We start from the raw sequence: 25362 nt of genomic DNA, 5'->3' as shown, positions 1-25362 counted from the left end.
ACTCTAAAAACTGCTTTCTGCACTTGTCTGCAAACGTAGTCACTCAGCTCTGTCTGCAGGAGGTGCGTGTTTAATATCTAGTGTGAGTTCTTAGCATGCTCAACTCCATCTAATTCTGTTGTCATCTGTGGAACCAGGTTCTGGAGCTCTCGTGTGGACTCGAGAGACCCGTGTTCCTCAGCTGGACAAAGGGCCGGACATCATCCCAGGAGCACAGAGTTGAGCTGAGCAGACAGTTGGGGGAGACACTGGGCTTTCAGGAAGGGAAGCAGGTGACTTGGCGTGTTAACGTGCTAGCCAGAAGTTTGGAGACGTTTGTCATGAGCGTTGTTACTGGTTGTGGGAGTGAAGGAGTGATCTGCTGCTTGACCTGTTTCAGGGATCCCTGCGACCATGTCATCAGGTGCAGCCGGTTCACCAAGTGTTTGTAGAGCCTCTCTCCTCAGATGACTGGGAGATATTGGTAAGCCCCAGTTTGCTGTAGAAGCAAAGTGCATAAAAAATACACACACGTATACATACATATATGTACTTTTAATATACAAACTGGCTCCTCTTAGTTCCCATTAATTCAGAAGCACTTTGCTTGCACAGCTGATGAAGGACCTCTGTCCAAAACACCATATGTCTGAAAATCTAGCGTACTTTACTACAGTGTTTAATATCTATATGTATCTTACCTTGTACATTGTAGTTTCTTACCTAGAAGCTTTAATTTACTGGTTTTGTTTCCAGGAGCTTCATAGCACCAGTTTGGAGCAGCACCTTTTAGACCAGATCCGAATAGTATTCAGTGATGGGGTGTTCCCCGTATGGGTTGACCAACGCACTGTCATCTACATCAAGATAAGTTAGTATCCCCAGACCTTTGAAATAAAGCAGTGATCTTAATCTCTGAAGTACAAACTGAAGATTTGTCTGTCTTATCCATGTAGTCTCCCTGTCGCCGTCTGTGCCATATGGCCGTTTGGAGCGGTACACTGAACTGGTGGTCTCCCCCAAGTTTCCACGTGGAGGCAAACAGATTCCCCACGTGACCACAGTGGGTCCAGATCCAAGCAGCCCAGTCCAGCAGAGGGAGCAGAACTGTGACCTCACATCCACCTCCTCCATAACAACAGACTCTCTCCATGAGTCCTTTAACAATCGGGCAGGCCACTGGGGTGGAGTAGCTGATCTGAGGGGTCTGGTGAGATACATGTTCCCAGGCAGATTTGAACCCGTGAAAGAGATTCCAGAAGTCCCTACCATACCTGCCATCTTCCAGGACTGTATTCTTCGAGTTTGTGGATCTCCACCAGGGGCTATCAGCCACCTGGACTCAAGTTATGGAGATGTTCACCTGTTACCATGGGACCATCTGGAACGTGACCATTGGAGTACTGGACAGGCGGTCTTAACCTATGGTAGACTCTCTAAAATCTACTCTCCTAAAGAAGTGAGGGAGCAAGCCAAGCAAGCAGCAGAGAGGAGAAAGGGTGGAATCGACTCTCAGACTGAAAAAGATGCAGAAACCCCCAGGGAGGAGCCTGTGGTGGTCAGGATACTTTGCCATAATGTAGAGAAACTGCAAGTGGATCAAAGGTCCTTCAGAATGGGAGAAATCTACTGCGGGAAAGTTTGGGTGAGAACTTTAAAGTGGCAACTTCTTATCTTGGATCAGACTCAGAAGATGATTCTACAGCAAAATCGTAACAACTCAACAGTGTTTCAGCTGTGATGGTCCTTCTGTTCTTAATCCAGATTCCGAGCGTGTTACGTACAAGGTTGGGCGTGGACCCACATTCTGCTGTGAAAGTCTGTCCTGTGAAATGTATCCCAGAGGTGGCACTGGCTATTTCACTCCAGCCACTACAGCCATTAGTGAGTGAATCTTTCTTTCCTCTACCTCTCGGAAGCATATACCAGGTTTTTACTGATGTAGTAGCTGTGAGATGTTCATTTTAGTCTGGAATTGAAACAAGGTGCCTTCCTGTTTTGGTTTTGTCTCTCTGCAGGCTGAGAGTGAGGGAGAGGAGGATGTTCGTTCTGCCTTCCTCGGTTGGCTGCATGCTCGGAGTCACCAGCCGTTGGCGTGTCTGACCGCGCAGACGAGCACCGTCCTCCTGCAGTGCTCTGAAGGTAGGTTCTTACCTGGATCCATCTTTGTTTTGACACCAAAATCAACAACTTTCAATAACTCAAAAGGGGGGAAAATAAAAAAGCTTGCTTTTCATTTCAGAGAATATCAGGCCATTCATTTTTTATCCTGTAGCAGGATACGTAGCGTGTGAGGCTGCCTGTTTCATTTTTACCATCTTCAAATGATATCAGATTACCATAAATAAAGAAGCTTTTTAATCTGACGTTGCCACCATTAATACCAAAGTGCAGAGCCCAAAGCCAGGATAAACTACGCTCTTTCTTTACCACCCATCTGGTACTGTTTTCACCTCAGGAAAATCTGAATTCATCTTGACGGTACAGAAGCCTGAACCTGATTCCCAGACCAAGGATAAGCTCTTCCTCTTATCTACTGGTGTGCTCTACAAGGCAGACATCCAGGTACCGTGATGCATCAATGAATGGAAAACCTGAATTCTCTGCATCTTTTTTTTTTTTATTCCTATATGCTTTCTCTGCATATTCCTGTTTACATTCCATATGTGTTGTTTGGAGATAGGTAATGAAGGAGTGTGCGCCTTTAGACCCCACGACTGCAGGACGCTCTGGTGATGAATCGCCTCTCGCTGACTCTCCCTCCCTGAGTTCTCTTGGGTAAGTCACAAGTATTGTCTGAACTACTTTCACAACTGTAAAAACCACAGAAACCCTACAAAAAATGCACATAAACTTTTGCTAAGGTTATTAAGGTATTTATCGAAAGTGAACACAAATGTTATAAACTTGAATTGGGAGAAGTGGGGGACAGTGGCGAAGGCAGACAAATGAGCACCAGGGCAAACGATGTCCCACATATGTGGAGTTCTTGATGGGTGTGCCTTTTGTGCATTGCGGGCCCCTGGCCAGAGGGGTGGAGGAGGCGGTTGCTACTGCTATGGAGCACATCTCCCACAGTCTGATGAGAGGCCCCCTCTGCTGGGAGCTCGTGTCCATGGGCCCTGGCCTCCGGAGTGGGGCCCTTCTCATCTCAGGAGCCAAGGTGACCATGTGACACTAGACTCGTGCTTGTAGTGACACCATGTTTTTTGTTGTTTTTATGTTTCGGTACGTACTATTTGAGTGACTAATGGTATGACTGATCTCTTGTGGCGGTTTAAAGGGCAGTGGAAAGACTACTCTCTCCAGGGCTCTCTGTAGGAAGGCAGCGGAGGAGATGGACGCCCACGTCGAGGTGCTGGACTGCAGGAAGCTCAAAGGTACCACGAACATTCGTGCGTCCTGCTTTTCTGTCCTAGCACACGCGAGGAGCAAACTTCAATGCTCAGGGCTTACGGCGTTCTACGTATTTCAGGCAAACGTGCGGACACGGTGAGGCAGAGGCTGGGGGAGGTTTTTGAGCAGGCAATGTGGAGGCAGCCTTCTGTGGTCCTTCTGGATGACCTGGATGAAGTGACGGGGGCAGCCGCCACGGCCGAGCAAGAGCAGGGCCAGGAGGCTGTACTGCGTCTGCACATCGCGCAGGGTAGGGGACCCCTCACCCACTTCCACTAATGGGTTCAATCGTTGGAGCGCTGTGGTCTGACTGAGGCCTCGTGTGTCTGGGTGTGTTGCACAGGCCTGATGGACTTGGTGGACGAGGCGGTGGTGCGATGCAGTCTTGTAGCTCTGCTGGTCACGGCACAGACTGAGCAGTCTCTTCACCCAACGCTGACGCAAGTGCAGGGCTCCCACTTCTTTCAGAGCTTCTGCAAGATCCCCACACCAGACCAGGTCAGCTCACAAAGATCTCCACACCAGACCAGGTCAGCTCACAAAGATCTCCACACCAGACCAGGTCAGCTCACAAAGATCCCCACACCAGACCAGGTCAGCTCACAAAGATCCCTACACCAGACCAGGTCAGCTCACAAAGATCCCCACACCAGACCAGGTCAGCTCACAAAGCTCCCCACACCAGACCAGGTCACAAAGCTGCTTACATTCTTGATCGTACTTTGTGTTGACATATGACCATATGGGTTTACTGTTTTTTTGTTGTTTGTTTGCTTTTTATTTTTCTTAAGATCAAGAAATGAGGCTGCAGTTGTGTCTTTGATGACTTGAGACTTAATTATATTCAAAATAAAGTTTTGCATTATTTGCTAAGTTGTTTAGTTTTTGTATGTAGCTACATGAAATCTGTATGGTGGGGTATTCAGGTCCAGAGAGTGGACATCCTTAGATCTCTGATGAACAGTAAGAACATCACACCTGAAGACTGTTCAGGCCTTGATCTGGAAGGCATCGCCATGAAAACCGAGGGCTACCTTCCTCAAGACCTGAACCTTCTACTGGACCGAGCTGTCCATGCCAGTGCTGTACACGGCCGAGGCGATGGCACCAGTGAAGGCAAGCGTTCATCTAGTCTCCCCTTCCAGCTGTAATGCAGGCGATGTTCTTGTGAGGGTGTGTACAGCTATGCCGTATCGTCACTCAGGTGTGCGTGTGTTCTATATCAATAGTTCCCGAGTATTTGATGGTATAACTGTTTAGAATGAAAAGGAGATTCACAGCACATGACTTTTCGTCCTGTAGTGCTTGTCAAATCTTTGGTTTTGTGTTTTTCTTCCCTCCAGATGACTGTCATGATATTGTTGCTCATGGCAGGGCTGGTCACCAGCGCTGTGCACTGTCCTGATGGAAGACAATGTCAGGAGAGAAATACATGCTGTTTAACTAATACAGGATATGCCTGCTGCCCGTATCCCTCTGTAAGGGTACATTACACTGTCTCACAAGTACTCTGGAGTGTAGTAAAAAATGTGGTGATGCTCAGATAGGTGTGAAGGGATCTGTTCAAAAGAGCATGTAACAAAATGAAGAGGACTTTACTACACTGTACTACACTGTGGTAGCCTGAGGCGTCACCTGAAATCGCCTGAACTCAAACATTCTATGTGGAACTGTGTCAATATGTTGTAAGTAAATGCTAATTAAAAAGTAATGAATGTCTTCTTTTAGGCTGTCTGTTGTTTAGATAAGGCCCACTGTTGTCCACAAGACTATCGCTGTGACCCGGAGACAAAGAACTGTGTGAAAAATGGAGTACCATGGTACAGATTCCCCTCGTCCCTTCAGATACCAGCTGAAAAGCCCAAGAAAATCTCTCTCTCACCTCAGGTAAAGTCTGTAGGCAATTTCTGGTCTACTGACCCCTATGATCCAGTTAATTTAATTGATTTTACAAAGTATTTTTGTATGCACGATTCACAGTGTGTATGTCAGTGTCTGGTAACATTGTACCCATGGCAACACTGACGTTTGGTGGTAATTGTACCACCTCTAAATGACTGCCAACTACCAGTGGGTGGTGATTACTGGATATTTTGAAATCGTGGCATAACCCCTTGTTTTGAAGGAAGGAAATTATATTGCACATCCTAACAGAAACTGATTTTGGCTTTATGAAACAAACAAACAATTTAATCTGTAAAACAAATCAAATGGATTTCAAAGCTCAATATTTACTAATTTAGTGATGGAAAACATGTCCAGAAGAGCCCAGTATGGATGTTCTAGTCCAAGATAGTACATGTTTACATTTCTGAGAACACTTTTAATGATTCTTACATACACCATGTACTAATTTTCTTTTTAAATAAATTTTTAAAAAATAATTCATTGACATCAACGGTCAGGGAATTGACTGTTAGCCTGTTAGTGTACACTGTTAGTTTCTGCTACATTTGGGTGCAGGCATCCTTAATCTGAAATCCGTATTTCAATCCGTACAAATTATTGTATTGCAATGTGCATTATAGAAGCAAGCACATTTTAACAATTTTTTCCATCTGTACATTGAATTGATTTCTCATTATTACATCTAATGCAGGCTGGGGTCATACGGTGTAGCAGTCGCTTCTACTGTCCTGCTGGGCACACCTGCTGCAAGGCACCAACCGGCCAGTGGGGATGTTGCCCATATCCTCTGGTAAACTTCTCATTCATATGAATATTCTCTATAAACTGATTTATAGAGCAATAACTATATATGGTATATATTTAGGGGACCATATAATGGTATGGTGGTATGTACTGTTAAGCTTGCTTGTTTCGAGTGGCATTGTTTTTGGTTTGTGTTGTCTTCCATTGCTCTGTGTTCTCTTTTGAAGGGTCAATGTTGTAAAGATGGGAAACACTGCTGTGAATACGGCTACGACTGTAACCCTACATTCTCCCAGTGCAAGAAGAAAAACTTTTTAAGTGTCCCTGCTCGTCCCCACACAAAGGCTTTGCTCCTTTGAAATCCACGCTCAATCAATAGGAAAATATTTAATATTCACAAATGAATAAGAAAACTGCATTTATCCTTGTAATGCATTTAAATCCACAAGCTTGCCATCAGATATTTGCTATATTGCTGAGAGATTCTTCCTTCACATCTCCAGTGAGAGCAGTGTGTGTAGATTCACACTGGATGATGTTGCTACTATTTTTCTATGTGTATAGCTACTGTCTACATAAAGATAATGCCTGAAACCAATGTATCAGTCCAGATGAATCGTTTCATATATCAATGCTGGCTCCCTGAGGCCTAGTAATGAGTTTGTCTGAACATGTATTTTGGGCTTGTGTTTTCACCTGCTAAACTGTTTCTAATTTTCTTAAACATTTTCTCGACACAGTAAATTTTGTCACTAATGATTAATTGTCGAATTAATTTGTGAACAAATGTAGTCTTGCCATACTCTCAGGTCTTTAATTAACGCAAGCTTTTGGTACACCAAAATCCAAATAAAAATGGTAGACACGACAGCTCTTCAGTGACGGTCTATCGAGGTTCCCGCGATTCTTCCGGCACGTGCGCTTGGCTTGAGGTTTCTATGACAACAGCACCGTCTGCGCTTTCAAAGCATCAGCGATGTCGGCAATGAGCAAGAAGTTAATTCAAAACTTGGCCGAAACTTTGTCTAAACACGTTAAACATTGTAAGTACTGAAATTATTGATTTGAGGAAATACTCGTTTGTCATGGTATTGTTTATTATCCCGTTAGTCAGCAAGGTTAACTAGCCAGCAGGTAACTAAAGCTAAATGAACTAAAGCTAACTGAACTAGCCCTTAGCTCATTTGGCTTCTTTACACCTAGTTTGCGTTAAGTCGGTGTTCTGTGGAGTGAGATGTGAGTTTGCATCATCTTTCATTTTAATAGGATCCCTTTCTGAAATTACCAAGCGTGTTAGAAAGTGTGAGCTATAAACTGAACCTCAATACTCTTGTCCAGTTAATAAAACAGAGGCAGAATGCCTCATAAGGCTGTACAACACACTACTGGGAGACCAGGCCGAGAGAAAGGTTGGGACCGGTCTGGACCGCAGCACATTCAGAAACATATTGCACAATACCTTTGGACTGACGGACGACATGATGATGGACAGAGGTACGGGTACAGGTGTCTTAGCTGGAGGTTTGCCTGCGGTGTAACTGAATGTCTAGTAATCATTGTACGGCGCACAGTTTTCCGCTCATTTGACAAGGACAACGACAGCTACATCGGTGTGAAAGAGTGGCTGGAGGGACTGGCTGTCTTCCTTCGAGGGACTTTGGAGGAAAAGATCAAGTGTAAGATGGTAAGCAGATGCTTTTTAAGGAATAATGATCCCATAGTTCTAACGCCATGGCTCTTTTTGACATGACTAGACTGTTTTGACGTATACGACTTGAACGGAGATGGTTACATATCCCGGGAAGAAATGTTTCACATGTTGAAGGACAGCCTGATCAGACAACCAACTGAGGAAGACCCAGATGAGGGCGTTAAGGACCTAGTGGAAATAACACTGAAGAAAATGGTAATACAAATACAGGGCAGTCACGTTATGAAAATAGCTGTCAGACATTGAATTGCGTAGTTCAGTTAATGTGAATGGGTTTGATTATTTAATCTGCACTTGATTTGGACATATAGGATTATGACCATGACAACAGACTTTCATATGCTGACTTCGAAAAGGCTGTGAGAGATGAAAATCTGCTATTAGAGGCTTTTGGAACATGTCTTCCTGATGCAAAGGTGAAATAACAAAATACACATTTTAAGGTTTACATGTGCCATTTCACTTTAAAGGTTCTTGTTGCAGCTGTTTAAAATTATAGAATAATTCATAATGATAATAAATACATTAGTTAATAATCCTTTTGTTTGTTTTACAGAGTATACAGGCTTTTGAGCAGCATGCATTCCAAGACACACTGGAGCACAGATTCACTTGAATAATGAACAAAATTTATTTTAAAACAAAACTCTGCACCAGTAAAGCATTCATTTCTGAGGTAGTACACATTGTAATGCTTTTAAAATAATGTATTGCTGTAGAAATGGTGGGATAAAATGTGATTAAATTCTTCGCCGTGGCTTTGTGGTGGTGGTTCTACTCTGAGGGGGATCTGATGCAACCTTAAAAGGAAAAAAAAAACAATTTCAAAGACTTTATATTTGTCAGGCCTGCCTCCCTCCTGTCGGTCATGTCTTCCGTTTGTCTTTTATTTTGAAATTCCTCATTGTGTCTGACTTCACTCCCCTGCCTTGTTTTCTGCCCCTCGTTATTGCTTTCTGCTGTGTCTTGTTGAGTCCCTTGGTTGGTTAGTGTATTTAAGTCTTGTGTTGTCGGTTATTGTAAGTACTTCTTGCTCGTATACCTGTTGGATTCTTGGTGTTCTCTGTTTGTACTCTCTGTTCTTTGATGTTCTCTTTCAGTTGTACTTCAGATTGTGGTTTTTCTAGTTATATGCTTGTTAATGCCTTTCTTTTTCTGTAGTCATGTTCCCCCAGTTATGTTCCAGTTGCATTCCCCTCAATGCATTCTCCCCAGCTCCCAGCTTGTCCTTCGTTTCCTGGTTTGGTTCCTCCTATCTGTGCTTGATGTTTTTTGAGTTTGGTTGCGCGCCTTGGAGGGGGGTTCTGTCAGGCCTGCCTCCCTCCTGTCGGTCATGTCTTCCGTTTGTCTTTTATTTTGAAATTCCTCATTGTGTCTGACTTCACTCCCCTGCCTTGTTTTCTGCCCCTCGTTATTGCTTTCTGCTGTGTCTTGTTGAGTCCCTTGGTTGGTTAGTGTATTTAAGTCTTGTTTAGTCTCTTGTGTTGTCGGTTATTGTAAGTACTTCTTGCTCGTATACCTGTTGGATTCTTGGTGTTCTCTGTTTGTATATTTAGCCTGTTTGTACTCTCTGTTCTTTGATGTTCTCTTTCAGTTGTACTTCAGATTGTGGTTTTTCTAGTTATATGCTTGTTAATGCCTTTCTTTTTCTGTAGTCATGTTCCCCCAGTTATGTTCCAGTTGCATTCCCCTCAATGCATTCTCCCCAGCTCCCAGCTTGTCCTTCGTTTCCTGGTTTGGTTCCTCCTATCTGTGCTTGATGTTTTTTGAGTTTGGTTGCGCGCCTTGGAGGGGGGTTCTGTCAGGCCTGCCTCCCTCCTGTCGGTCATGTCTTCCGTTTGTCTTTTATTTTGAAATTCCTCATTGTGTCTGACTTCACTCCCCTGCCTTGTTTTCTGCCCCTCGTTATTGCTTTCTGCTGTGTCTTGTTGAGTCCCTTGGTTGGTTAGTGTATTTAAGTCTTGTTTAGTCTCTTGTGTTGTCGGTTATTGTAAGTACTTCTTGCTCGTATACCTGTTGGATTCTTGGTGTTCTCTGTTTGTATATTTAGCCTGTTTGTACTCTCTGTTCTTTGATGTTCTCTTTCAGTTGTACTTCAGATTGTGGTTTTTCTAGTTATATGCTTGTTAATGCCTTTCTTTTTCTGTAGTCATGTTCCCCCAGTTATGTTAGTGTTTGGTTCCAATGTTAGGTGTTGTTTGATTCTTGGTGTATGTTTGTGTGCTTTGTGTATATGTATCATTAAACCTTTGTTCAGTCCGCATCTGCGTTCAGCCCTCTGTCCTAGTTGTCACAATATTAACCATTGCACCAAAACATTTACGATTTATGTCACATTCATATAACAACTAATAAAATCACAATACCAACCTTTGTCATTGTTTGCCTAATTAAATTAGCAGTTATGTTTAATGAATCATCTTCCATATCCATCTTTGGTGGTTCTGGAAGTTTGGGTCCATACAGGGGTGCATTCTTGTCTGCTATACCCATTAAGTCCAGACTTTCCTCCATTTTCCTCTTCCTGTTCTCCAAATGTGCTGTCCTTGGTATAAGCCTTGGTGCAGTGACTGATGGAACTTGTTTTTCTTTGCCCGTCACTCCATCACAGCCATGGGATGCCAGATTTGGCTTGTGTGAGTTCTGTTTGTAAAGGTCTGTGCCAGGGATGAAACTATGTAGAGATCCCATCTTATCCTCTGTAGGGAATTTTTTTTACTAGTAGGCGTTGAGATTTAACTGATTCTTTAGAAGAGAAATATTGCTTAGGGGCATCATCGCCCTGGGGTGGTAAGGGCAACAGTGGAAATCCAGAATAAGTGTCAAAACTAGAGACCTCTCCTTGGATTCTCTGAGAACTTTCAGATTCAGAAGCAGACAATACGTGTGCCTCTTCACATGCAGAATTTGTTGTATTTGTGGATTGTCCTTGGTGAGATTGCTTGCTTGTCTTTTATTTTGAAATTCCTCATTGTGTCTGACTTCACTCCCCTGCCTTGTTTTCTGCCCCTCGTTATTGCTTTCTGCTGTGTCTTGTTGAGTCCCTTGGTTGGTTAGTGTATTTAAGTCTTGTGTTTAGTCTCTTGTGTTGTCGGTTATTGTAAGTACTTCTTGCTCGTATACCTGTTGGATTCTTGGTGTTCTCTGTTTGTATATTTAGCCTGTTTGTACTCTCTGTTCTTTGATGTTCTCTTTCAGTTGTACTTCAGATTGTGGTTTTTCTAGTTATATGCTTGTTAATGCCTTTCTTTTTCTGTAGTCATGTTCCCCCAGTTATGTTAGTGTTTGGTTCCAATGTTAGGTGTTGTTTGATTCTTGGTGTATGTTTTTTGTGTGCTTTGTGTATATGTATCATTAAACCTTTGTTCAGTCCGCATCTGCGTTCAGCCCTCTGTCCTAGTTGTCACAATATTAACCATTGCACCAAAACATTTACGATTTATGTCACATTCATATAACAACTAATAAAATCACAATACCAACCTTTGTCATTGTTTGCCTAATTAAATTAGCAGTTATGTTTAATGAATCATCTTCCATATCCATCTTTGGTGGTTCTGGAAGTTTGGGTCCATACAGGGGTGCATTCTTGTCTGCTATACCCATTAAGTCCAGACTTTCCTCCATTTTCCTCTTCCTGTTCTCCAAATGTGCTGTCCTTGGTATAAGCCTTGGTGCAGTGACTGATGGAACTTGGGCAAAGAAAAACGTCACTCCATCACAGCCATGGGATGCCAGATTTGGCTTGTGTGAGTTCTGTTTGTAAAGGTCTGTGCCAGGGATGAAACTATGTAGAGATCCCATCTTATCCTCTGTAGGTAATTTTTTTACTAGTAGGCGTTGAGATTTAACTGATTCTTTAGAAGAGAAATATTGCTTAGGGGCATCATCGCCCTGGGGTGGTAAGGGCAACAGTGGAAATCCAGAATAAGTGTCAAAACTAGAGACCTCTCCTTGGATTCTCTGAGAACTTTCAGATTCAGAAGCAGACAATACGTGTGCCTCTTCACATGCAGAATTTGTTGTATTTGTGGATTGTTCTTGGTGAGATTGCTTGTCTGTAATAAATGGGACATTACATATTTTCAAGAAATTGGTCACATAACTTCAAAATGTAATTAGATCCCAAACAAACTATGAGAATCCTACCTGTTTTTTTAGTTGCCCTGTTCACATATCTCCTCCGGTCTTGTAACTTCTTTCTTGTGTCTTCTACAGTCTCATATTCAGGTGCATAGCACACATGAAGCAGCCCTCCAAAGAAGCTTTTCTCATCAGTGTTGCGTTTGGCTGCCCTGATTAGAACAATACACCTTGTTATATTTTTTTAACAAAACAATCCCAGCTGTGTTATTTGTCATATTATTTACCTTGCACTTGTAAGCTTTTGGAATTTGAGCAGGTAAACTTCAGTGAACTGTTCTGCTGGGTATTCATCAAGTGGTCTGTATTCTTCAATGACTCCATAAAGAGCAAACAGTTGTACCAGCTCAGCCATCACACCAATAGCAGGTACTCCTTGCACCAATAAAAACCGAGACTCCAGGTTAATTGTGTAAACCTAAACAAAAGCAGGACAAAACACAATCGACATGTGATTTTAAAAAGTCTTCTAACCGCAGGAAGTAATCAATACAGATATGTAGATATTAACGTCGGTGATGTTTGCCCCATTAGCAGGGTTGCCAACTCTCACGCATTGAGCGTGAGACACACGCATTTGACCGTTTTCACACGCTCTCACGCCACACTTCCGATATCTCACGCCGAAAAAAAAAATCCAGTTTATTTACCTCAGATTCACATATATGATTCAATACGTTACTAGTTCGCTAGCTCTGGCGCCATCCACCGGCGATATAACACTGAATCTGTGTCCATTTTACGTTCGCCCCCCGCTCAACAAAATACACTCGCAACCGGCTCCAGGTTAAAATCTCACTCCAAGCGAACGTCAAAAGTTAGCAACCCTGCATTAGCTAGCACGCCACCGCAGCTAATCTACAGACGATTCTAGTAAATCCAGATAACTTTTTTGTAGGTTTACGATAAAAAAGAAGAAATTAAACCTTGACAGCTTTTGGTTTCCTTCCCTCCCTATACTTTGGCCGTGAGCTGCAGACGTTTTGTTGTTGATGATGTTTGTAGACCTGCGGTGTGTCCCACACTGAGCTGCTCCCGGGTGCTGCCATGATCATTCACCACACAGGAAACACACAGCCCAAACTAATGGATCTCAGTCAACGAGCATTACCAGGAAAAAAAATACAAACGTATATATTTACAACTGAGCTTTACACTTAATTGCCATATAATTTTATAAGTACATATTTTGGACGCAACAGTCTAACAATATATATATTTATCCAGCGAAAAATGGACTCTTCAAAATCTGCTACATGATTGAGCAACCGTTGATCGAGTACTCGGCAGCTCGAGTGGTCGTGTCTGCCATAGACCACTGACATGTCTAGCATGTGTCTTATACACAGGCTAAAATTAGCTAGCTAGATACTTGGCGTAATCATCCCGAAGTAGCGAGGTTTCTTTCTGTCACATGCAATGCTGGGGAGCTATGGCGTACAACCAATTACTCTGGCCTTTAACAACTCTAAAAACTGCTTTCTGCACTTGTCTGCAAACGTAGTCACTCAGCTCTGTCTGCAGGAGGTGCGTGTTTAATATCTAGTGTGAGTTCTTAGCATGCTCAACTCCATCTAATTCTGTTGTCATCTGTAGAACCAGGTTCTGGAGCTCTCGTGTGGACTCGAGAGACCCGTGTTCCTCAGCTGGACAAAGGGCCGGACATCATCCCAGGAGCACAGAGTTGAGCTGAGCAGACAGTTGGGGGAGACACTGGGCTTTCAGGAAGGGAAGCAGGTGACTTGGCGTGTTAACGTGCTAGCCAGAAGTTTGGAGACGTTTGTCATGAGCGTTGTTACTGGTTGTGGGAGTGAAGGAGTGAAGGAGTGATCTGCTGCTTGACCTGTTTCAGGGATCCCTGCGACCATGTCATCAGGTGCAGCCGGTTCACCAAGTGTTTGTAGAGCCTCTCTCCTCAGATGACTGGGAGATATTGGTAAGCCCCAGTTTGCTGTAGAAGCAAAGTGCATAAAAAATACACACACGTATACATACATATATGTACTTTTAATATACAAACTGGCTCCTCTTAGTTCCCATTAATTCAGAAGCACTTTGCTTGCACAGCTGATGAAGGACCTCTGTCCAAAACTGAAAATCTAGCGTACTTTACTACAGTGTTTAATTTCTATATGTATCCATCTTTGTTTTGACACCAAAATCAACAACTTTCAATAACTCAAAAGGGGGGAAAATAAAAAAGCTTGCTTTTCATTTCAGAGAATATCAGGCCATTCATTTTTTTATCCTGTAGCAGCATACGTAGCGTGTGAGGCTGCCTGTTTGATTTTTACCATCTTCAAATGATATCAGATTACCATAAATAAAGAAGCTTTTTAATCTGACGTTGCCACCATTAATACCAAAGTGCAGAGCCCAAAGCCAGGATAAACTACGCTCTTTCTTTACCACCCATCTGGTACTGTTTTCACCTCAGGAAAATCTGAATTCATCTTGACGGTACAGAAGCCTGAACCTGATTCCCAGACCAAGGATAAGCTCTTCCTCTTATCTACTGGTGTGCTCTACAAGGCAGACATCCAGGTACCGTGATGCATCAATGAATGGAAAACCTGAATTCTCTGCATCTTTTTTTTATTTTTTATTCCTATATGCTTTCTCTGCATATTCCTGTTTACATTCCATATGTGTTGTTTGGAGATAGGTAATGAAGGAGTGTGCGCCTTTAGACCCCACGACTGCAGGACGCTCTGGTGATGAATCGCCTCTCGCTGACTCTCCCTCCCTGAGTTCTCTTGGGTAAGTCACAAGTATTGTCTGAACTACTTTCACAACTGTAAAAACCACAGAAACCCTACAAAAAATGCACATATGTCAGGGCTGGCTCGGATGCCACGCCCTCTACCTCCGCACGGGGCACCCGAGTCAGTCCCAGACTAAATCGGCATAATCAGCAGTGATTCGTCTCAGCTGTTTTATAGGCTTCTTAAGGAAGCTTGTGGAGACGAATCACTGCTGAATCGTTTTGGTCTCTTGCCGTTGTGCTTTCAGCCCGTCTCTCTCTCTGTGATATTGTTACGTTTCAAGGTGTCTCGCCACCGCTCTCTCGCTCTCTCTCTCGTTCCGCTGTTACTTATTCGAGTATCTACCTCCTGCGCCGCTATCTGGCCCCTCTCAAGTTTTCCCCAATCTGTTTTCTCTTCCTATCCATTGTTTATTGTTTTGGGAAGGTTGTCTTTATGTTGCGGCGTTTGCCTGCTGTCAGTCTTTCCCTGACGTCCTTAGTTTCGGTTTTCACGTGTTGAGGATTCCACGTGTTTTCTGTTTATAGTTTTTACCGTATTATTCCACGACATTATCTTGTCTGCTTACACGTTGATAATTCCGTGTTGTTTTCTGTTTGTATTTCTACCGTGCTCGCACGGTTTAGTTTCATTTTCGGTTTTGCGCGTCGTGTTTAATTTTCTCTAGTATTGTTTATTGCTCAGGTGTGTGTGTGCGCGCGTTATCGCTCGTTTTTTATGCTCTGCATTTTTTTACTAACCGGCACTTGGGTCCTCCCTTCTCTGTTTCTTACGCGGTGTGTACGTCTCTGTACTCACCACGTTACAGAACGATTCAGCCTAAACATGGACCCAGCCGCTAAACAAGAGTCAGCAGAGTTAAGAGCTGCCCTCACCAATCAGGGACAGTTGCTTGGCAGCCACGACGAGGTTCTAAGGCAGATTGTTAAGCAGCTTAATGACATGACTGTCACTATGCAGACCCTAGCTGGTTCAGCTCCTGTTTCTCATGTTCCCCCTCCTGCTCGCCCAAGTGAACCATCTGTCTCAGCATCACATCTTGTACCTACTCTCCCATCTCCTGCCCGCTATTCAGGAGATCCAGAGGGTTGCAGAGGGTTTTTACTACAATGTTCTCTAATATTCGAACAGCAGCCCTCCAGGTTTCCCTCTGAGCGTGCCAAAGTAGCCTATGTGCTGACGCTGTTATCTGAAAGAGCGTTGGCTTGGGCCACCCCTCTTTTGGAGTCTCAAGCGGAATTATGTTCTTCCTATGAACGCTTCGCTACAGCCATGAGAAGCGCCTTTTACCATCCATCCTCAGGGGGTGTAGTGGGTCCACGTCTCTTGCGCCTACGTCAAGGGAAGATGTCAGTAGCTGACTACTCCCTAGAGTTCCGAACATTGGCTTCAGAAAGTGGATGGGGTGCTGGTGCGCTCATGGCGATCTTTCAGGAAGGGTTGTCAGACGACCTTAAGGATGAGCTAGCGCTTCGTGACCCCCCGGCTGACCTAGATGCACTGATTGCGTTCACGGTGCGTCTCGACAATCGTCGCCGTGAACGCAAAAACACTAAGAGGCTACAATTTCAGGGGGTTGATACCACACGCGCCTTAGAGTCACGTGAGACTGTTAATGAGCCGCAACCCATGCAACTAGGCCACACGCGTCTGTCCCGTCAAGAAAGACAGGCGCGTCTCCAGGGGGGTAGATGTCTTTACTGTGGTAGCGAGGGGCATCAACGTTCTAGATGCCCCGAGTTACAGGGAAAAGGAGCGGCCCGCCAGTAACACGGGAGGTCCTGGCGGGTTCTGTCCCAAACCCTCCTAACAATGGATTATATATCCATGTCTCACTTACCTGGCGAGGGGGGGAAGATAGGCGATTGTTGGCGTTTGTTGATTCAGGTGCCGCTGCCAACTTTATAGATGTTTCTTTGGCCAAAGAACTGGGAGTCCCGCTCACCGACCTCGACAAACCACTGTCTGTGGCGGCTGTTGATGGACGTGCCTTAACATCAGGTGAAGTCAACAAGCAGACTATACCGCTTGATATGAGCATTGGGGGTCATAGAGAACAGTTGGCCCTTTATGTTATCAGTGCGCCCCAGATGCGTCTCATCCTGGGATTTCCTTGGCTTCAACGCCACAACCCGGAAGTGGATTGGCTTTCCCGCACCGTCCGGAATTGGGGGGTCCTCTGCAAGGAAACCTGCTTAAGAAACAGTCCCGAAATCACCACCGGTCATACACCCGATCCAGTAGACCTTACCCGAGTCCCTGATGATTACCACGACCTCAGGGAGGTCTTTAGCAAAAAGAAAGCTAGTTTCCTCCCTCCGCATAGAGCCTATGACATAGCCATAGATCTACTTCCGGGTTCTAGCCCCCCTAGGGGCCGTCTTTTCTCTTTGGCCGTACCGGAACGTAGAGCCATGGAAACATACATACAGGAGGCTCTGGCAGCTGGCTTTATCCGGCCATCCACCTCTCCTGCCGGGGCAGGTTTTTTCTTTGTGGGGAAAAAAGATGGGGGACTAAGACCTTGCATCGACTACCGGGGGCTCAATAAGATAACTGTCAAAGACCGCCACCCTCTACCCCTCATGGCCACCGCCTTTGAGGCCCTCCAGCAGGCCACCATTTTTACTAAGCTCGACCTGAGGAGCGCCTACAATTTAGTCAGGGTAAGAGACGGTGACGAGTGGAAGACCGCTTTTATAACTCCATCGGGCCACTATGAGTATATGGTCATGCCCTTTGGTTTAATGAATGCCCCAGCCGTGTTCCAGCGCTTCATTAATGAAGTTCTCAGAGAGGCCCTGGACAGATACGTCTTTGTATATTTGGATGACATCCTTATTTACAGTCACTCTGAGACGGAACATGTAAAACATGTCCGAAGGGTGTTGCAGTTACTCCTCGAAAGCCACCTCTATGTCAAACTGGAGAAGTCACTATTTCATGTCAAAGAAATAGGCTTCCTCGGTTATCACATAGCCCAGAACACCCTGGCCATGGATCCTTCTAAGGTTCGAGCTGTCGCTCACTGGCCCACTCCCACTTCACTCCGCCTGGTTCAAAGTTTTCTGGGTTTTGCTAACTTCTACCGCTGTTTTATCAAAGGTTTCAGCACCCTTGCTGCACCTCTGATCACTCTTACAAAAAAGAAACCCGGTCCCTTTGTCTGGACTTCTGAAGCCCAGCAAGCGTTCGATCGCCTTAAGGGGCAGTTTACTTCAGAACCGGTATTGTGTATGCCCGATCCCGAATTACCGTTCGTGGTCGAGGTTGATGCCTCTGACCATGGGGTGGGTGCCATCCTCTCCCAGAGAACGGGGACCCCTCCTAAGCTCCATCCGTGTGCTTACTACTCTCACCGCATGACACCCGCCGAACGGAATTACGATGTGGGGGACAAGCAACTGTTAGCGGTCAAGTTAGCTCTTGAAGAGTGGAGGCACTGGCTGGAGGGGGCCAAGCACCCCTTCCTTGTCTGGACAGACCATAAAAACCTGGCTTACCTCCAGCAGGCTAAGCGCCTGAACCCCAGACAGGCCAGGTGGTCCTTGTTCTTTGGACGTTTTGACTTTACTCTATCCTATCGACCCGGAAGTAAAAACGTCAAGCCCGATGCTCTGTCCCGCCAGTGGGAGTCGCCCCCTCACTCCTCTGAGCCCGGCACTATACTTCCAGCATCTAAAATAGTGGCCCCTGTTCAGTGGGCTGTGGAGACTGAGGTAAAGCAATCCCTGACTCGTGATCCTGGGCCCGGTGGTGGTCCCGCTGGTCGTCTTTACGTCCACCCCAAACTACGGAAGAAAGTTATGGAGTGGGGTCACAATTCACCTTTTGCTGCTCATCCTGGGTCACGACGTACACTTAAGCTCCTTTAGGGTAGATTTTGGTGGCCCAGGATGGAGCAGGAGGTTGGTCGGTTTGTCTCTGCGTGTGAAACATGCACCAGAAACAAGGCTACGCACACCAAGCCTGCCGGTTTACTACGCCCGCTCCCCATTCCGTCAAGGCCTTGGACGCATGTGTCTATGGACTTCGTCACTGGGCTACCACATTCTCGGGGTAACACCACTATTCTTGTGATAGTGGATCGGTTTTCCAAGACTGCGAGATTCCTAGCTTTACCTCAGCTCCCCTCTGCCCGTGAGACCGCCTCCCTTTTCTTGCATCACATAGTCCGGCACCACGGTTTTCCTACTGACGTTGTGTCCGATAGAGGACCCCAATTTACCAGTCGGTTTTGGGGTGCTTTCCTGAGTCTCTTTTTGTCCAGAGTTTGTCGTCTGGATTCCATCCCCAGACCAATAGACAAACGGAACGTACAAACCAGGACCTTGAGCAGACGCTCAGGTGTTTGGCTTCCTCCAACCCCTCCTCCTGGTCTGACCAGCTCCTATGGGCCGAGTTTGCTCATAACACCCTGTGGCACTCGGCCCTCGGGATGTCTCCTTTTGAGTGTCTTTACGGGTATGCCCCCCCTATGTTTGCTGACCAGGAGGAGGAAGTGGCTGACCTGGGAGCTCGGGCCATGGTGCGACGTTGTCGGCTGGCCTGGCGTAGGGCCCGTAAGGCCTTGCTCTCAGCTTCCACCAGCTACTGTCGTAACGCCGACAAGCATCGCCTTCCGGCTCTTTCGTTTCGCCCGGGTCAACGGGTTTGGCTGTCCGCCAAGGACCTGCCGATACGTGGGGGTACCAGGAAGTTGGCGCCCCGTTACTTGGGTCCCTTCAAGATAGATAGGCGCATTAATCCGGTCACCTACCGGTTGCTGCTCCCGCCATCCATGAGGGTGCACCCCGTGTTTCACGTCTCCCGGCTCCGTCCGGTCCTGTGTAGCCTGCCCCGTGCGCCACCGGCTCCCCGTATAGTGGACGGGGGCCCGGTGTACTCTGTCAACAGGCTGTTGGATGAGCGTCGTGTCCGGGGTTGTGTCCAGTACCTCGTGGACTGGCTGGGATATGGGCCCGAGGAGCGGTCGTGGGTGCCCTCGTCCCTCATTGTTGACCGCTCTCTCATCCGTGACTTCCGCCGCAATAGGGCTGTTAATCTGGGCCCGCGTGGTCTCGGGCCTAGAGGGGGGGGCTCTGTCAGGGCTGGCTCGGATGCCACGCCCTCTACCTCCGCACGGGGCACCCGAGTCAGTCCCAGACTAAATCGGCATAATCAGCAGTGATTCGTCTCAGCTGTTTTATAGGCTTCTTAAGGAAGCTTGTGGAGACGAATCACTGCTGAATCGTTTTGGTCTCTTGCCGTTGCGCTTTCAGCCCGTCTCTCTCTCTGTGATATTGTTACGTTTCAAGGTGTCTCGCCACCGCTCGCTCTTTCTCTCTCTCGTTCCGCTGTTACTTATTCGAGTATCTACCTCCTGCGCCGCTATCTGGTCCCTCAAGTTTTCCCCAATCTGTTTTCTCTTCCCATCCATTGTTTATTGTTTTGGGAAGGTTGTCTTTATGTTGCGGCGTTTGCCTGCTGTCAGTCTTTCCCTGACGTCCTTAGTTTCGGTTTTCACGTGTTGAGGATTCCACGTGTTTTCTGTTTATAGTTTTTACCGTATTATTCCACGACATTATCTTGTCTGCTTACACGTTGATAATTCCGTGTTGTTTTCTGTTTGTATTTCTACCGTGCTCGCACGGTTTAGTTTCATTTTCGGTTTTGCGCGTCGTGTTTAATTTTCTCTAGTATTGTTTATTGCTCAGGTGTGTGTGTGCGCGCGTTATCGCTAGTTTTTTACGCTCTGCATTTTTTTACTAACCGGCACTTGGGTCCTCCCTTCTCTGTTTCTTACGCGGTGTGTACGTCTCTGTACTCACCACGTTACAACATAAACTTTTGCTAAGGTTATTAAGGTATTTATCGAAAGTGAACACAAATGTTATAAACTTGAATTGGGAGAAGTGGGGGACAGTGGCGAAGGCAGACAAATGAGCACCAGGGCAAACGATGTCCCACATATGTGGAGTTCTTGATTGGTGTGCCTTTTGTGCATTGCGGGCCCCTGGCCAGAGGGGTGGAGGAGGCGGTTGCTACTGCTATGGAGCACATCTCCCACAGTCTGATGAGAGGCCCCCTCTGCTGGGAGCTCGTGTCCATGGGCCCTGGCCTCCGGAGTGGGGCCCTTCTCATCTCAGGAGCCAAGGTGACCATGTGACACTAGACTCGTGCTTGTAGTGACACCATGTTTTTTGTTGTTTTTATGTTTCGGTACGTACTATTTGAGTGACTAATGGTATGACTGATCTCTTGTGGCGGTTTAAAGGGCAGTGGAAAGACCACTCTCTCCAGGGCTCTCTGTAGGAAGGCAGCGGAGGAGATGGACGCCCACGTCGAGGTGCTGGACTGCAGGAAGCTCAAAGGTACCACGAACATTCGTGCGTCCTGCTTTTCTGTCCTAGCACACGCGAGGAGCAAACTTCAATGCTCAGGGCTTACGGCGTTCTACATATTTCAGGCAAACGTGCGGACACGGTGAGGCAGAGGCTGGGGGAGGTTTTTGAGCAGGCAATGTGGAGGCAGCCTTCTGTGGTCCTTCTGGATGACCTGGATGAAGTGACGGGGGCAGCCGCCACGGCCGAGCAAGAGCAGGGCCAGGAGGCTGTACTGCGTCTGCACATCGCGCAAGGTAGGGGACCCCTCACCCACTTCCACTAATGGGTTCAATCGTTGGAGCGCTGTGGTCTGACTGAGGCCTCGTGTGTCTGGGTGTGTTGCACAGGCCTGATGGACTTGGTGGACGAGGCGGTGGTGCGATGCAGTCTTGTAGCTCTGCTGGTCACGGCACAGACTGAGCAGTCTCTTCACCCAACGCTGACGCAAGTGCAGGGCTCCCACTTCTTTCAGAGCTTCTGCAAGATCCCCACACCAGACCAGGTCAGCTCACAAAGATCCCCACACCAGACCAGGTCAGCTCACAAAGATCCCCACACCAGACCAGGTCAGCTCACAAAGATCCCCACACCAGACCAGGTCAGCTCACAAAGATCCCCACACCAGACCAGGTCAGCTCACAAAGCTCCCCACACCAGACCAGGTCACAAAGCTGCTTACATTCTTGATCGTACTTTGTGTTGACATATGACCATATGGGTTTACTGTTTTTTTGTTGTTTGTTTGCTTTTTATTTTTCTTAAGATCAAGAAATGAGGCTGCAGTTGTGTCTTTGATGACTTGAGACTTAATTATATTCAAAATAAAGTTTTGCATTATTTGCTAAGTTGTTTAGTTTTTGTATGTAGCTACATGAAATCTGTATGGTGGGGTATTCAGGTCCAGAGAGTGGACATCCTTAGATCTCTGATGAACAGTAAGAACATCACACCTGAAGACTGTTCAGGCCTTGATCTGGAAGGCATCGCCATGAAAACCGAGGGCTACCTTCCTCAAGACCTGAACCTTCTACTGGACCGAGCTGTCCATGCCAGTGCTGTACACGGCCGAGGCGATGGCACCAGTGAAGGCAAGCGTTCATCTAGTCTCCCCTTCCTGCGGTAATGCAGGCAATGTTCTTGTGAGGGTGTGTACAGCTATGCCGTGTCGTCACTCAGGTGTGCGTGTGTTCTATATCAATAGTTCCCGAGTATTTGATGGTATAACTGTTTAGAATGAAAAGGAGATTCACAGCACATGACTTTTCGTCCTGTAGTGCTTGTCAAATCTTTGGTTTTGTGTTTTTTTTCCCTCCAGATGACTGTCATGATAGTGTTGCTCATGGCAGGGCTGGTCACCAGCGCTGTGCACTGTCCTGATGGAACACAATGTCAGGAGTAGGGCTGGGTATCAATTCAAATTCCAAGAATCGATCCGATTCCGATTCTGAAGATTAAGAATCGATTTATTTCGATTTAATCCGATTTAATCGATTCGATCCAATTCGGGGTTTAGTGTTATTAAAAATGTATTTGAGCTGTTTCCTGACTATGTACAGAAGCAACATGTTAAAACTAGTATTATATCGATATTAATCAGCAAATAGTTACTGGTAGTTGGTAGTTACTGACGGCTGGACAATAAACAGAGGACATCTTTGAGGTGTCTACATCTGCAACAGTGGACTCCTACTGGGACACTAACCAGTGCATTATTATTATGATTGAAATAATTAAGAATTCACCCAAAAGCTGTTGCTACCAAATGCATTTTTATTTTAAAAGTGCTCACACTTAATAAACTGAAAGTATAAAATGTAAACGTGTATTTTTCTTTAAAGTGAGAATATAAGAACAGAACTGTCACGTTACGGTCCCCGACCCCTCCCTGTTGGGCGTGTGTTAACGTTGTCTGCGTCTGTAGATCTCCGTGGGTGCGGGTGCGTCTTGTGATAATCCTCACCTGTGGCTCGTCTCGTCATCACGTGGGGTTTATGTGGTTTGTCTATTTAATGTGTGTTCGCGCAGTGTCCTGTGCTCGTCGTTGTTTGAGTCACACATGTTCTATGTAAACGTGTTTTATGTGTGCTGTCTGCGCTTTGGTAAATGTAATAAACATAACGATTTGGAAAGTGCAAAGGATTATGTCTCGTCCATCGCCTTGCGCCCAACGTTACGAGAACATTTTAAACTTTTTAAAACTGTAAAAACACTGGGTAAACTGTCAGTGACACGGACTAACTGTAAATAGTCACTGACACTGGATAAACTGTCCTTCTGCTTTTAGATGTCCGATTTGACTATCGTCGTTACCGGCACTGTCCGACGCCATGTTGTTTTACAGTTAGTTAGACCGAGCACGCCTGCGTGAATTCAGTGATGAGGCGGGGGTAAAAGTTCACTAAAAAATCGATCTTTGGACGTACGAATCGATTATCAGATCATCTTATGCGAATCGATTCTGAATCGGAAAATCGATTTTTTCAACACAGGCCTAGTCAGGAGAGAAATACATGCTGTGTGTCAATATGTTGTAAGTAAATGCTAATTAAAAAGTAATGAATGTCTTCTTTTAGGCTGTCTGTTGTTTAGATAAGGCCCACTGTTGTCCACAAGACTATCGCTGTGACCCGGAGACAAAGAACTGTGTGAAAAATGGAGTACCATGGTACAGATTCCCCTCGTCCCTTCAGATACCAGCTGAAAAGCCCAAGAAAATCTCTCTCTCACCTCAGGTAAAGTCTGTAGGCAATTCCTGGTCTACTGACCCCTATGATCCAGTTAATTTAATTGATTTTACAAAGTATTTTTGTATGCACGATTCACAGTGTGTATGTCAGTGTCTGGTAACATTGTACCCATGGCAACACTGACGTTTGGTGGTAATTGTACCACCTCTAAATGACTGCCAACTACCAGTGGGTGGTGATTACTGGATATTTTGAAATCGTGGCATAACCCCTTGTTTTGAAGGAAGGAAATTATATTGCACATCCTAACAGAAACTGATTTTGGCTTTATGAAACAAACAAACAATTTAATCTGTAAAACAAATCAAATGGATTTCAAAGCTCAATATTTACTAATTTAGTGATGGAAAACATGTCCAGAAGAGCCCAGTATGGATGTTCTAGTCCAAGATAGTACATGTTTACATTTCTGAGAACACTTTTAATGATTCTTACATACACCATGTACTAATTTTCTTTTTAAATAAATTTTTTTTAAATAATTCATTGACATCAACGGTCAGGGAATTGACTGTTAGCCTGTTAGTGTACACTGTTAGTTTCTGCTACATTTGGGTGCAGGCATCCTTAATCTGAAATACGTATTTCAATCCGTACAAATTATTGTATTGCAATGTGCATTATAGAAGCAAGCACATTTTAACAATTTTTTCCATCTGTACATTGAATTGATTTCTCATTATTACATCTAATGCAGGCTGGGGTCATACGGTGTAGCAGTCGCTTCTACTGTCCTGCTGGGCACACCTGCTGCAAGGCGCCAACCGGCCAGTGGGGATGTTGCCCATATCCTCTGGTAAACTTCTCATTCATATGAATATTCTCTATAAACTGATTTATAGAGCAATAACTATATATGGTATATATTTAGGGGACCATATAATGGTATGGTGGTATGTACTGTTAAGCTTGCTTGTTTCGAGTGGCATTGTTTTTGGTTTGTGTTGTCTTCCATTGCTCTGTGTTCTCTTTTGAAGGGTCAATGTTGTAAAGATGGGAAACACTGCTGTGAATACGGCTACGACTGTGACCCTACATTCTCCCAGTGCAAGAAGAAAAACTTTTTAAGTGTCCCTGCTCGTCGCCACACGAAGGCTTTGCTCCTTTGAAATCCACGCTCAATCAATAGGAAAATATTTAATATTCACAAATGAATAAGAAAACTGCATTTATCCTTGTAATGCATTTAAATCCACAAGCTTGCCATCAGATATTTGCTATATTGCTGAGAGATTCTTCCTTCACATCTCCAGTGAGAGCAGTGTGTGTAGATTCACACTGGATGATGTTGCTACTATTTTTCTATGTGTATAGCTACTGTCTACATAAAGATAATGCCTGAAACCAATGTATCAGTCCAGATGAATCGTTTCATATATCAATGCTGGCTCCCTGAGGCCTAGTAATGAGTTTGTCTGAACATGTATTTTGGGCTTGTGTTTTCACCTGCTAAACTGTTTCTAATTTTCTTAAACATTTTCTCGACACAGTACATTTTGTCACTAATGATTAATTGTCGAATGAATTTGTGAACAAATGTAGTCTTGCCATACTCTCAGGCAGGGGCGATTTTAGGATCTGGTCTTTAGGGGTGCCCAGCTCAC

At 45.3% G+C, this 25362-nt stretch overlaps 4 protein-coding genes across 5 annotated transcripts; 3 read left to right on the top strand and 1 right to left on the bottom strand.

The window, feature by feature from the left end:
• Nucleotides 1–128: 128 nt before the first annotated feature.
• Nucleotides 129–5244, top strand: LOC143516346 (peroxisomal ATPase PEX1-like; the record flags this gene model as incomplete). Its single annotated transcript, XM_077007897.1, has 15 exons — nucleotides 129–272; nucleotides 380–463; nucleotides 736–850; nucleotides 936–1624; nucleotides 1744–1863; nucleotides 1998–2121; nucleotides 2438–2544; nucleotides 2663–2757; nucleotides 3010–3142; nucleotides 3263–3359; nucleotides 3455–3625; nucleotides 3719–3873; nucleotides 4302–4491; nucleotides 4719–4853; nucleotides 5104–5244. Coding segments are annotated over 14 exons (2286 nt in total), but the record flags the coding sequence as incomplete, so codon positions are not given.
• An 853-nt stretch (nucleotides 5245–6097) lies between these two features.
• LOC143516888 (calaxin-like) lies at nucleotides 6098–10001 on the top strand. Of its 2 annotated transcripts, XM_077008773.1 has the most exons (7): nucleotides 6098–7070; nucleotides 7231–7263; nucleotides 7366–7521; nucleotides 7599–7703; nucleotides 7782–7933; nucleotides 8050–8154; nucleotides 8295–10001. In XM_077008773.1, the coding sequence occupies exons 1-7, from the start codon at nucleotides 7004–7006 to the stop codon at nucleotides 8352–8354; spliced, it is 678 nt and encodes a 225-aa protein (XP_076864888.1). In that variant the 5' UTR covers nucleotides 6098–7003; the 3' UTR covers nucleotides 8355–10001. The 2 variants fall into 2 exon arrangements, with proteins under 2 accessions (XP_076864888.1, XP_076864889.1); XM_077008774.1 differs by lacking the exon at nucleotides 7231–7263.
• LOC143516345 (RNA-binding protein 48-like) lies at nucleotides 8368–12977 on the bottom strand. Its single transcript, XM_077007896.1, has 6 exons — nucleotides 12808–12977; nucleotides 12109–12299; nucleotides 11888–12033; nucleotides 11198–11796; nucleotides 10109–10435; nucleotides 8368–8538 (listed from the first exon to the last, which is right to left on the bottom strand). The coding sequence occupies exons 1-6, from the start codon at nucleotides 12934–12936 to the stop codon at nucleotides 8479–8481; spliced, it is 1452 nt and encodes a 483-aa protein (XP_076864011.1). The 5' UTR covers nucleotides 12937–12977; the 3' UTR covers nucleotides 8368–8478.
• LOC143516881 (peroxisomal ATPase PEX1-like) lies at nucleotides 12939–25093 on the top strand. The gene is made up of 13 exons (XM_077008760.1): nucleotides 12939–13408; nucleotides 13478–13618; nucleotides 13734–13817; nucleotides 14319–14425; nucleotides 14547–14641; nucleotides 20650–20782; nucleotides 20903–20999; nucleotides 21095–21265; nucleotides 21359–21513; nucleotides 21910–22099; nucleotides 22327–23743; nucleotides 24456–24554; nucleotides 24736–25093. Exons 5-11 carry the CDS (start codon nucleotides 14550–14552, stop codon nucleotides 22386–22388), a joined length of 900 nt encoding a protein of 299 aa, XP_076864875.1. The 5' UTR covers nucleotides 12939–13408; nucleotides 13478–13618; nucleotides 13734–13817; nucleotides 14319–14425; nucleotides 14547–14549; the 3' UTR covers nucleotides 22389–23743; nucleotides 24456–24554; nucleotides 24736–25093.
• The last annotated feature ends 269 nt before the right edge of the window (nucleotides 25094–25362 follow it).

This window comes from Brachyhypopomus gauderio, chromosome 6 (assembly GCF_052324685.1).
Source record: "Brachyhypopomus gauderio isolate BG-103 chromosome 6, BGAUD_0.2, whole genome shotgun sequence".
Classification (NCBI taxonomy): domain Eukaryota; kingdom Metazoa; phylum Chordata; class Actinopteri; order Gymnotiformes; family Hypopomidae; genus Brachyhypopomus; species Brachyhypopomus gauderio.
This window is presented reverse-complemented; position numbering and strand designations above follow the sequence as displayed.